Source organism: Silurus aristotelis (assembly GCF_946808225.1).
Source record: "Silurus aristotelis genome assembly, chromosome: 20".
NCBI classification, from domain to species: Eukaryota; Metazoa; Chordata; class Actinopteri; order Siluriformes; family Siluridae; genus Silurus; species Silurus aristotelis.
In genome coordinates this window covers 11,347,914-11,360,536 of record NC_139593.1, presented here as the reverse complement: position 1 = coordinate 11,360,536, position 12,623 = coordinate 11,347,914, and the positions used below count along the sequence as shown (strand labels likewise).

The 12,623-nt window shown below is 36.0% G+C and overlaps 1 protein-coding gene across 10 annotated transcripts in view; it reads right to left on the bottom strand.

Moving 5' to 3' along the window:
• Positions 1-12,623, bottom strand: part of sh3pxd2aa (SH3 and PX domains 2Aa) — a 111,370-nt gene that overhangs the window by 42,279 nt on the left and 56,468 nt on the right. For 2 of the 10 annotated variants that reach the window (XM_083523106.1, XM_083523112.1), the window contains exon 6: positions 10,974-11,039. The exons of the other annotated variants lie outside the window; for them this stretch is intronic. In XM_083523106.1, the coding sequence (XP_083379232.1) occupies positions 10,974-11,039 (66 nt within the window). The remainder of the gene's footprint in view (positions 1-10,973; positions 11,040-12,623) is intronic. 10 annotated transcript variants of the gene reach the window in all.

Genomic DNA, 12,623 nt, shown 5'->3' with positions numbered 1-12,623 from the left:
ATTACAATACCATCCGATATTACATTACTGCATTACAATACAGAACTATACTTCTATCCAGGGTTCCCTGGTGGTCTAGTGGTTAGGATGCGGACGCTCTCACCGCTGCGGCCTGGGTTCAATCCCCGGTCAGGGAACCAACCCCAGCCAGTTTTAGTGCCAGTCCCAAGCCCGGATAAATGGGGAGGGTTGCGTTAGGAAGGGCATCCAGCGTTAAAACCTGTGCCAAATCAAACGTGCGGAGGATCCGCTCTGGCGACCCCCTTACGGGAGAAGCCGAAAGAAAGTCAGTCACTATACTTCTATCCAATTGCACTGTACTCAACACATTGCGCTATATGTTTATCCTATTGAATTGTACAAGCAATTGTACTATACTGTCTTGACTTCTACAATACAATCCTAGTGCACGCAACCGAGTGTAATATAACCAAGTATTATATATTGTACATATTATAATCACTTTCGACTGTACTCAACCATTTAATTAAGATACAACCCAATAAAATATACTCATCCTTAATTTATTGCACTACACTCAACACACTGGACTGTAGTGAACCCACTGTACTATAATCTTATTCCATTGCACTGTACTCAGCCCACTATATTTTAGAAGACATAATCCCTCAAAGCATCTGCCTCACACCTCCATTAGGCCTTCCTTCCATCTCCATTGCTTTTACTCCCACTCTTCATGCCAGCACTCATCTTTTAGCAATTCTATCCCTCCATCCATCCTGTTGCCAGTCTCTCCCTTTGTATCTCTGGACAGCAAATAAAAGCTCTCATTCTACCCCATGAGTCTGAGGTCACCCGAAACATTCTGCAGCAGCATGGTTCAAGAGTCAGAATGCCCGTCTTTGTCAGCTGAATGGAAAAAGAGAGAAAACACTGTCCTCGAGCGATATTTGAACTGCAATTTGAGGGCCTTAAAATCAAACGAACACTGTGGAGGACACACCATTAACTAACGTACGCACTCTAACGGATGAAATGGCAGGAAAACTCATTTCCAGTCCACTATTCTGGTTTTAATGGCTCTTTCTTAGACCACAATATACATCAGTATGCTTTGTTGTGAATAGACACTAAATACTATTTCCAACCAAGTAATAAATTCCTGAACAAAATAAATACAGACTGTTTGACTGCATTCCATCTAAAAAAAAAGTAGAGGTTGATGACCCAGAATGCTAGGGGTACGTCCTAAATTAATGACCTCACTGTGTCACTTGGGTGTCTTTAAATGAAAGAATGAAAGGCCTACAGTTCTTACAGTGTTACAGCCCCCAAGATAACAGTAAAATCGAAGCGAGTGAAGAGGCGGTAAGAACAAAACTATAGTTATGTATGTTTATGTTCTTATTCATTCATAGATCAGGGGTATCAAGTGGCAATGTGTAAGGATAAAAAAAAGTGAATGCTGTAGCATTGACAGCTTGTCTTTTATTCAGTGCATGTCAAGTTGAAGTTAATAGAATTGCGGAATTGCATAGCGGAAGAATCTGGCATGCTGGCATCAGAAAATAAAGCACCACACCAAGGTTGCGTGCTAAAATCTGAAGGCCATTTAAATGGTGAATTAAATAAAAGAGGCAGCATGCTGAAAACTGCTTAACTAGACCTAACTTCCTCTGGGGACTCTTAAAGCAAGATTACAGCATTTTCATGTAATTAAACATCCTTAAACACATACATGCACGCATTTATTAATATTTATTAAACAAAATTACATTTGTAATTGATGCATAGTCATTCAAGTCAGAGGACAAACCCTGCTTTTGTTCATTTTTTTATATAATATGTATCTGATAGACTTTTATTCATATAATCATGTGAGAATTTCCAAGCTAATTCAGCTCAGTGTACTTTGGATGTCTAATAAAGGCCTTTTAACAGTATCATGTAGCCTTAAGAGTTCCTTTGTGTAACTGCATACTGCTGAATATCTAAAAAAAAAAAAAAAAAAAAGCCTTAAAATTATACAGTTTTGGATTTTCTGTGGATATATATATTTTTTCTTTTCTTTTTATAATGAAATTCGTTTCTTTCAGTGACATTACACTTTACTTTGGTTAACAGTTTCCTACATTGCGTTCGACTACCTGCAGATAGTTGGCATAGTGAGATTGAGCCCTTGATTCTACAAAAAGAGAGTAATGCAGCAGCACTTTAGTGTTTTAATCATCCAGCTTTGGAACCTGATCTGTTTTAGCAGAGTGTTAAGACAAGGAAGTGTGTTTATCTTTACACTGTTTAAACAGATCAGGTTTAAAAGCTTCAACTTTTATGCTTACATCACTATCAATGCCATGAAGTGTGTTGAGTGCTACTGGAACTGTGTTGCATTGCTGAATCACTACCCCTGTACTGGATTAGATGTAGCCTGACATAGTCTTCAAATAATATGACATTGAATGTCAATCGAAAATGGTGGACAAGAAATGCAGCTTTGTTTTGAGATAGATATTATTTCTCCTATTATACAATACTGCACCTGTCCTATCAATGTCCCTAAAGTGACATTATTTTTGGAATATCTTTAGGGACATTACCACGGAAGAATATTTTTCAGCAACAATTACAGCACCAATCAACAAATGAACACTAGAATAGCTAATCACATCACAAATATTCTTCTTTTATTATGTGTTTAATATTTGTCTCAGGGTAATGTACTTGTAAGAGTCAAATGTTTCAAACCAGACTGTTCGAAGTGTGTTGCAACATTTTTCGTCTTCTGGGCATTTGCGATAGTGGGAACACAATGCTTCACTGCGTTAGAACAACAATCAATAAGATCCCGAAGCTGAATTCTTCCCAAGAGCTTAAAAACATAAGCATGTACACATATTTTCAGCCTTTCTGTTTCTCTCTATTTCCTTACAGCTTGAGTAACTCTTGTGGATTTTTGAACACTGCTGGTTTTAGTGCATATTATAAAGGTGACTCCATCAGCGGCTATTAAGGAGTGTTTACAAGAATCCTGGGGCCCTTGCAAAGCTGTAAACAAAAAGTAAACAAAACCATTTAACACTTATGTGGCTCAGTATAAGGCCCTAGGAGGCATTCACCTTTTAGGAATGAAGTGTATGAATGGAAGAGGACTAAAAACAGTGCCAGAGAAAGAGAAAGAGAAGAGAGCATCTGTAAGACATTAAAGCATGGGAGAGAGAAAGAAATGGCATTAGAAGAAAAAGGGAAAACAGGAGGAAGGAATGGGGTGACAGTTAATGGTAGAAGGAGAGCAGACAGAGTAAGAATGTGTGTGTGTGTGTGTGTGTGTGTGTGTGTGTGTGTGTGTGTGTGTGTGTGTGTGTGTGTGTGTGTGAGAGAGAGAGAGAGAGAGAGAGAGAGAGAGAGAGAGAGAGAGAGAGAGAGAGAGAGAGAGAGAGATGGGGTGCAAACAGGAGTGAGAAGGACACACTGGCCATGCTGTTCACTGACCCCTGTCTCCCACTACTCAAATCCCACAAGACTGATTAAGCAAGAGACAACTAGGAGAGTAATAATGAAAGGAACAAAGACAAGAAATAGAAAAAACATTGTGAGAAAACAGGGAAGATGGAAGAATAATATCAAATAATTAATGATAGACAGACTGATAAAAATGTAAGGCATGTGTTTTTTCATTGAAAGGCCTGACTCACCAAGACTTACTTGCCTCATAAAAAGGACACACAAGTAAACAAAGGACAAAAAACCCAGATCATCACTTTTTGGAGATACCAAGAAATTACATAATATTTCCAAACACAGCCAAAACATGGTCTTGGCTCTGAGTAGAACTTTCCTGTTATTGATGTTCTACTGAATCTTGGCCAGCAACAGCCGTTTCGCAAGAAAGCTGTGCTTTCCCAAATCTGACCTGCAGGTAGGCCAGCCACTCATGCTATCATAACAGAAAAATAGTGGACAGGACTAAGGAAAACAGATAGTATCACATGGCAGTGCAAAACAAGAATCTAATATAGCCAGAGAAAGAAAGGAGCCTCCTTTAATCATACACTTGCATTATTTTGCTAAGCAAATGGTCTGAAAAGCCTTTGCAATTTTGTCTACATACTTGATTGTTTGGCTTTTCACTCTTGAAGCTAAGCACCATAATAAAATCCCTAAAACAAAAAACATCAATAAACAGTACCAGTAAGTCTGTTATCGGAGCTCATATCCTCCACACCAACACAAAATACCTCAGAAGACCATTTTATAACTTTACATGATCAATTGTTTTGTGTTTAGTGCAGATTAAAGTACTGAAAACATTATGAGCTTTCATAAAACCTATATGTTCAGTCTACAAAAATGCTCTCATATCCCCTTGTCGTCTCTCATCATTTAGCCAGCTAACTAGCTAACTGCTAGTAAACACCCTTATATAAGTGTGTTTTATGATGGTGGACATCATAACTCACAGAAAGCACAGGTTTTTAAAACTAACATTAGAGAAGATAGCTAACTAGCTAGCTAGTTACATGCTAACAAGTTTGTTTATGTGTTTACATTTGTCAGAGGAATGGAGTTTCTGTATTATTATTACCTTTATTTAACCAGGTAGAAACTCACTGAGATTAAAAATCTTATTCACAGGAGTGACCTGGCCAAGATGAGCAGCAATACATTCAGTTACAGACTTACACATCACAAACACAGTTAAAACCATTACGTTTCACAAACAAAGTTTAAAAACAGTTACATTTCACAGAGTCGTCTTCCAGTTGCCAAAAAGCTACTTTGAACTGGTCCATGGAGAGAAGATTTTGCAACTTCAATTTCGACTGGATAAGATTCCAGTCAAACGGTGCTAAATACGCAAAAGATTTCTTACCCAGTTCAGTTCTAGCAGAAGGAACTGGCAGCGTATAGCAGTTTTGAGAGCGTAAAGAGTATTTCGTGACAGATTTCTGTTGCGTTAAACTGCAAAGGTACAAAGGTAACATCCCCAAGATAGCTTTATAAATAATTATGTACCAGTGAATTTTTCTCCTACTGAACAGAGAGGGCCAGCCCACACTTTTATACAAGGTACAATGATGCACAGAAGATTTACAATTTAATATAAACCTTAGGGCACCATGATAAACAGCATCTAAGGTAGAGAGAATAGAGATTGGAGCAAACTGATATACTACGTCACCATAATCAAGTACAGATAAAAAAAGTAGAAGAAATCAATTTCTTTCGCGCATTAAATGACAAACAAAACTTGTTCCTAAAATAAAACCCAAGCCTAATTTTCAATTTTTTTTCTTCAGTATCTGTATCTGTGTCACGTTTCTGTAACTGTAGTCAAACTGAGCACAATATGGCACAACAATAAAAAAATAAATGTATTTTACTTTCTTGGCCTGCAGATATTGTGACTAAAAGTATCTATGTACCAAAAAAATATTTATTAATATCCAGTCCAGGGTGTTATTTGGACCTCATTGCTGTTACATTTATAAAAACTAAAAAGTTATAAAAGTCATAGTCATTTTAAGAACAGGGAAATTATCCTTTAACAATCCTTCATAACAATCCATGTGCATTTTTCAAACATTTCAAAACAAGCCTTTTGCCTCCTATAGCCCGCTATATCTAGACTGTATACGTAGGCATAAACCAAAAAATACTAATAACATTATTTTTACATTAATGAATGAAGTATTGTATATTAGTATCCAGGTTAGGATAGGTTGTGAAATATGTACATTTATTCAAGCCTGTGACCTGAACATATTCACCCTCTATAAAATATTGGATGTTTAACAGAATTAACAAAAGTTCATTCTCAGAGGATCATGGGAAGAAGAAAAGAAAGCACTCTCATTACTGTTTCTTTATTCAAATACTATGCTATTATAAAACAAAACATACAATATACAAATACATTTCAAATCATTTGTAAGAATGTAATAAGATTTTACCATTAAAATAGATGGTAATTAATCCTATTTGTAATTCTATGAGAATAGAAAACTCAATCCTGATTTTTTTCATTACTATTTCAAGACTTTATCATTACACGTTTGTGAATTAGTGAACACCAATTTACAACAGAACAGAAGATTTAATGATCATTCAAATGACTAACCTTCACCCATTCCTCTGATGAAGCAGGCATTAACATGTGGAGCTACAGCCTGGTGCCTGGGTCTATTTGTAATGATTTCCATATGCACTAATGCCGACTTTCTTCAACGCTACCACTCAGAGATTAATGTATATCTTTCTAAAAATAACCATTAATCTTGGCATGAGTGCGTACACCTTCCAACACAACCACCCCTTAACCCCACCCTCAGCTTTAAGTACCCCTCTAATAGGGTAAATCCGATCCAACTAGTCTCCCAACCCCCTCTTTTTGATTTTTTTTATAAGCCAAAAGCTTTTAAGCTAACGGGGTCAGGTGAAACTGACCTCCATGCTGAAATTGTACTCCTCCATTACGATTCCAATTAATCATCTAAAACAATCAGTGTTGATTTACACACACACATAGAAGCATGTAGGAAAGTAATCTGAGGATATATACAACATGCTGATAGAGAGAGAAAGAGAGAGAGAGAGAGAGAGAGAGAGAGAGAGAGAGAGAGAGAGAGAGAGAGAGAGACATATGTAGGAGAGCAGAAGAATTCAATGAGGCTGATTGATGAAAATACTCATTATTACGTACAGTCTTTATTAATCTTAGTCGTGTCTGCTGCTTTTTTTTTTTTTTACATTTCTCATGGGTCTTTCAAGAGGGCAACAGAAAGTCTTAAACACAACACTTCCGAGCAAATAATAACACTGCATATGGTTATGCATGTGACAAATTTGATTACAAGAACTGTTTAGCATTTAATCTACATCTCTTTACTCTAGTGTATGTGTGAATTCCATAAACACGTATTCTCACATACACTATCTAGACAAAAGAACTGGGATACCTGACTTTTCCAGTCATATATGGTTCTTCCCAAATCATATTGGAACTACGGTTTGTTACCAAAAAGTTAAAGGCCCACAATTGTATTGTCTTTGAATGCAGTAGTTTCCATTCACCAGAACTAGGAGACGCAAACCTGTTCCAGTATGACAATGCCCCTGTGCACAAAGCCAGCTCCATTAAGATGTGCTTTACATGAGTAAAACAAGTGGGGGATCTTGAGTGGCCTTCTATAGAGCTCTGACCGAACCACACTTTTGGGATTAATTGAAATTTTTTTATTATTATTATTATTATTATTATTATTATTATTATTATTTTAAAAATTTGTGCAACTAATTGCTTTTGTTACTGTTTTGCTGAAGTTTCTGTGAATCTCGCCTGTTTCCTTTTAAGACTTTTTCTGTGTTCACATTTAAATTGAAGTTTTATGGGTGCAACAATTATAAATCAACATCTGCCCTTAGACTTATATATATATATATATATATATATATATATATATATATATATATATATATATATATATATATATATATATATATATGTGAGTTTAAAGTAAATTGGAATAATTGTCTGTGGAAATCCCATATGCACTACAGATGTTTGTAATTAAAACTAACTAAAAAAAAACAACGTTAGAATATTGCTTGAAACGAGTCCCCTAATTATACCACTGAAAATGTAATGGTCCAGAATTACGTTGTGTCATTTAACAGCTTTGTGAATCATAAAGAAGGTCTGAGAAAGCCAGCAAAGCTTCCAGGAAATGCCACAGATCTGTCCGTGAGCACTGGATATGTGGCAAAAACAGGCCAAACATTGTATCCTGAATACTCAATGAAGAAAGCAGACCAGACAGACACTACATTAGTGTGTGAGAAAATCCTTTTAGGATATTTAGAGGAGAAAACAAAGAAACGAAGATGCTGTCTGCTTTATTTCTGGTCTCTCAGACTGCTGCTTTCGACAGATTTCACATCAGCCAGTAGGTTAGTCCTTTACAGTGGAACTGAACATTACAGAATTGCAAATGTGATGGATCATGTGATTTCTGCCACCTGATCACATTTAGGTTCAGCTAAAAAGCTAACCATGACCTCTACTGGTACAAATATGGTACATCACAGACAAATGAACCTAAAATAATGTGAATGTTGGACTTGTGTAGTTGGTTCACAATATGAATCTTACAAAAAAAGCAAATGAGATAAATGTTTAAACTGTTAAATGATCTTCTGGCTGAAACGATATCTGCACTTGCTATTAAAATAAACCATAGAGGTTTATCTTCTTCTTTCGGCTTCTTCCATTAGGGGTCGCCACAGCGGTTCATCCGTCTCCATACCCCCCTGTCCTCTACATCTGCCTCTGTCACACCAACTACCTGCATGTCTTCCTTCAGCACATCCATAAACCTCCTCCTTGGCCTTCCTCTTTTCCTCCTTCCTGGTGGCTCCATCCTTAGCATTCTCCTACCGATACCTCATGTCCCATGCGCTGTCTCTCTAATAAACTCTGTCCCTCCTCGTCACTCTCAACGAAAACCTCAACATCTTCAACTCTGCTACCTCCAGCTCCACCTCCTGTCTTTTACTCAATGCCACTGTCTCTAAACCAAAGCCATAGAGGTTTATGAAACAGGTAAATCTGTTAAGGGAGTTTTCTGGTTCCTCACCTATTCAGTGGGAGAATAAACAAATGAATTTCTTTCATTTTTAATTGGAAAAAATTTTAATAAAATGTATTTTATTTACCCCAAATGTATAGTTTTATCCTAGATTTGTCCTCTATAGTTTTTGTATCATTTTTAACAACTTCCTTGCAAAATTGATCATCAGCAAACATTCACATGTACAGTTTTTATTGTTATACAGACAATTTATATGCACTCTCAAATGTAGTTTTTTTTTTTACTAGTAAGTGCTCTATTGTTATCATATTATTGAGTTGAACAGCTTTGTACACGTGCACAATATGTAATGTCTTGTGTACTGTATAGTTCTGTGGAGTGTTTTGGTGTTGTGTCTTGTGTGTATTTATGTTTTTAACACCTTGGTACTGGAGAACCATATGCACTGTACTGCACATGATTGAAATGACAATAAAAGCCATTTGACTTGACTTAATCATTAGCCTTTTCAACTGTTTTATCCATTTTTTATGTTCTCCTATGTCTGTTTTCTTTTGTGTTGTTTCACTCGATTTTATTTCACTACACTTTTTTGCTATTCAAGTTTGTACACTTTAAGTCTATGTAAAAGAATGCGGATGATACTGTAAATTGCTTTCTTTTTTTTTTTAGCAAAACACATTTATAATAAAATCTATGTATTTCAGTGTAAGACTATATAGAAACAGCTTATAACACAAATGTTGACATAAATAATGACCTCAAAATCCTCTCATGCACATAATTCTGTTCAGTGCTGTTTATCTAGCTGGAGATTCTCTACTGGCACACAAACATCTGACAAACAGACATTTGAGCTGGAGGAAGTTAAGTTCATTGTTTAAAGTTAGAGTGCAGTTCATGCTTCAGCCAGCAGATGGCATTTCATACACAAAAACCTCAATGCCTCAGTCAATTGCAAATTTCCATGCACTCACGGCGCTCCAGATATTGTTGTTGTTGTTGTTGTTGTTGTTTTCTGTTTAATGTTGGTGATTTCAAAGTCAAAGTTCTGCAGGCTTCTGATCTTGTGACTAACACACTTTTAACAAGGAAGGACATAATTTCATTGTGTGTGTGTGTGTGTGTGTGTGTGTGTGTGTGTGTGTGTGTGTGTGTGTGTGTGTGTGTGTGTGTGTGTGTGCTCAGTGAAGTACAAAACTTAGAACAAGTCTTGGGTTATTCCCAGCATACAAAGGCAATCTTTGTGTAAAATCTATTTTGCTTTCCAAACACTATGTCTAATTTCTCTCTGTTCTCTTTCACGTGGACAAACCGCAGATTGTCCTTTCAACACAATACTCAGGAAAAAAATATAAAAACACAAATTGTGCATTAAAGAATATTTTTTTTTAGATTTCCAACCCCTTAGTCAAGTAGGATGTATATGTCACAAAGAGTGACTTTACTGAGAAAAAGAAACTTCATCCCTTTTAGTTGTATCTTGTGTACCCAATAATTGCAAAATTCTGTTCTATATAAGAGACGCTCTCTCGCTATATTTACAATCAGACTGATAAAATGAATATTTTTATAGATATAATGTCATTATTAATTATATCTCTTACTAAAATATTTCAATCTTGCTTATATCTCTGAAATAAACATTTAAAAAATTATTATAGGGGGAAAAAAATTTAATTAAATTAAAATTTTTATTAAAATTAAAATTTAATTAAAATAAACCTATTCTAATTTATGCAAAACATGTATGTGATGTTCCACTGGACAGTTTCTACTACACCCTTAATATATGAAGCACAGTTAGCTTGCACAGTAAGTGTCCACATTTAATAAAAAACACTACTGAGATTAATACGTTTATATTAAAATGTATAAATATATACTACACCATTTCAAGTAGTCACTTCACTCAATCCAGTAATGACACTCTACCACTCTATACCAGGGCATGAACAGGTTCCTGGATATGCCCTCAGAATCTATAAACTTTGAAACTTGCAGAGATTTTATTCAAGAGGGTATAAAAATAATATATGTATCCATATCGGGTTGCATACCTGAGAAGTAGAAATAGTCGCACTGTCAGCATGGTGTGTAAATTTGCAAACAGATGCCTTTTCAAACACAAACTTCTTTCTCCTTTTCCTATCAGTATTTGTATTTGTTTAGGATGCATTATCTGTTCGATCCAAATTGCATCTTCATATTCGGTTTCCTCTCTATAAAGCATCTGTATAAAATAACACTACAAAAAGAAAAGAAAAAAAGAGCCATGTAGAATACTTCGTACAAATACACTACGTCTTGAAAAGAAATGAATTAAGAACACACACTTATTCGTTCATATACACATAAGCAGCACACACTTCAGTGCTTCCAATTACATGGACACTTACACAAGACTAGAGGTCAGTGAGGTACCTGTTCTGGCTCTGGTGTTTAATCACTGAGCTGTCATTGCTCGTAGATTTTCTAAATGCTGTGGTGCTGTAAAACAGAAGATGGAAAGTTGTGTATTTATGTGACTTCGGACAGTCACACACTTTGTCTCGTAATGGCTGACTTACAGATTTGGCAGAGAACTGATCAAGGTTAAAAAGCATCTGGAGTATTGTGGGTTTACTGAGATTTTAAAGGGCTATAAATGTATATACACACACACACACACACACACACACACACACACAAACACACACACTTTCTGATTGTACACGTGCAGCCAGTAAGCCAGTGTCCCTAGTTTGTGTTGATTTAGTAGCAGCAGGAAGCATTACAACCCAACCATATATCTCTCCTTCCACCACACACCTACTGGCCTTGACTCCTCCCAGAATCAATCCATCATCAGCCTTCCACCTAATAAATCTCGCCATAACAACTCATCTCAGGACGAAACTATTCCATGCTCACCACACACACACACACACACACACACACACACACACACACACACACACACACACACACACACACACATATACCCGAAGTAGGATATTTTTAATAACACCAGTTCCAAAAATCATAAATTCTCCATCAATGCTGAACAGTATATACAGGTTCTAAAACAAGAAATGCTTCCATCCAGAAAATGTCTTTAATCAGGGAAGGGCTTGCATATTTGAGCAAGACAATGCTAACTGCAAACTGCATCTTTTACAATAGCACGACTTTGTTATAGAAGAGTCTGGGTGCAGAACTGGCCTGCCTGCAGTTTAGACCATTTCACCATTTGAAATTTTTTACTGCATCATGAAATAAAAAAACACAACAAAGGACACCCAGAACTGTTAAGCAGCTAGAATCCTGATTCGGACACATATGGAAGAATTGGTTGAATGGGAAACTGAAAAATACAAAAATTTATATTTTTATAGTCTTTCTGAAACACTATAGATAAGACAAAGTTTTACAATAAAGATTTAAACAAAGTATTGCATATGTAATGATTTTGTAAGTTGTTTGACGTGCAGAAAAAAATTATACACACAGAGAGTAGGACAGAAGGATAAGCGAGAGAATAGAAACTTCCTACTTGGGAAAGTGTGAGAATCAAATTTCAATGATACAAAATATAGGAAAGGGGTAAAGCAGAAGATAGAGAGAGAGAGAGAGAGAGAGAGAGAGAGAGAGAGAGAGAGAGAGAGAGAGAGAGAGAGAGAGAGAGAGAGAGAGTTGTCAAGACGGAGAAAATTGGAGGAGAGGTACGGGAATGATGGCAGGAGAAAAATCAAAGAGAAGAATCATCATGTTCATCTATATAGGAGTCTAGTGTTTCCATTTCTACAGAGAATCAATGTTCCTTTTTTCTGCCATGGTTCTCAAAGTGGGATTTACAAACACACAACTATAAGCAATTCTGTTCAGTAATTGTGAAAAAAAAAACAACCAAATAAATTAATAATCACTTTAATTTCTTACTTATCAAAATGACAGTAAATATTAATATCAACTACTATTAACATTTTATTAAGGGATTCTTGGATCTAAGGTGATTCCAGTTTTTTTTTTTTTTTTTTTAAGGTAGCTTTTTAAAACCCCAGTCATAGTGCGCTACACAGACATACACATACA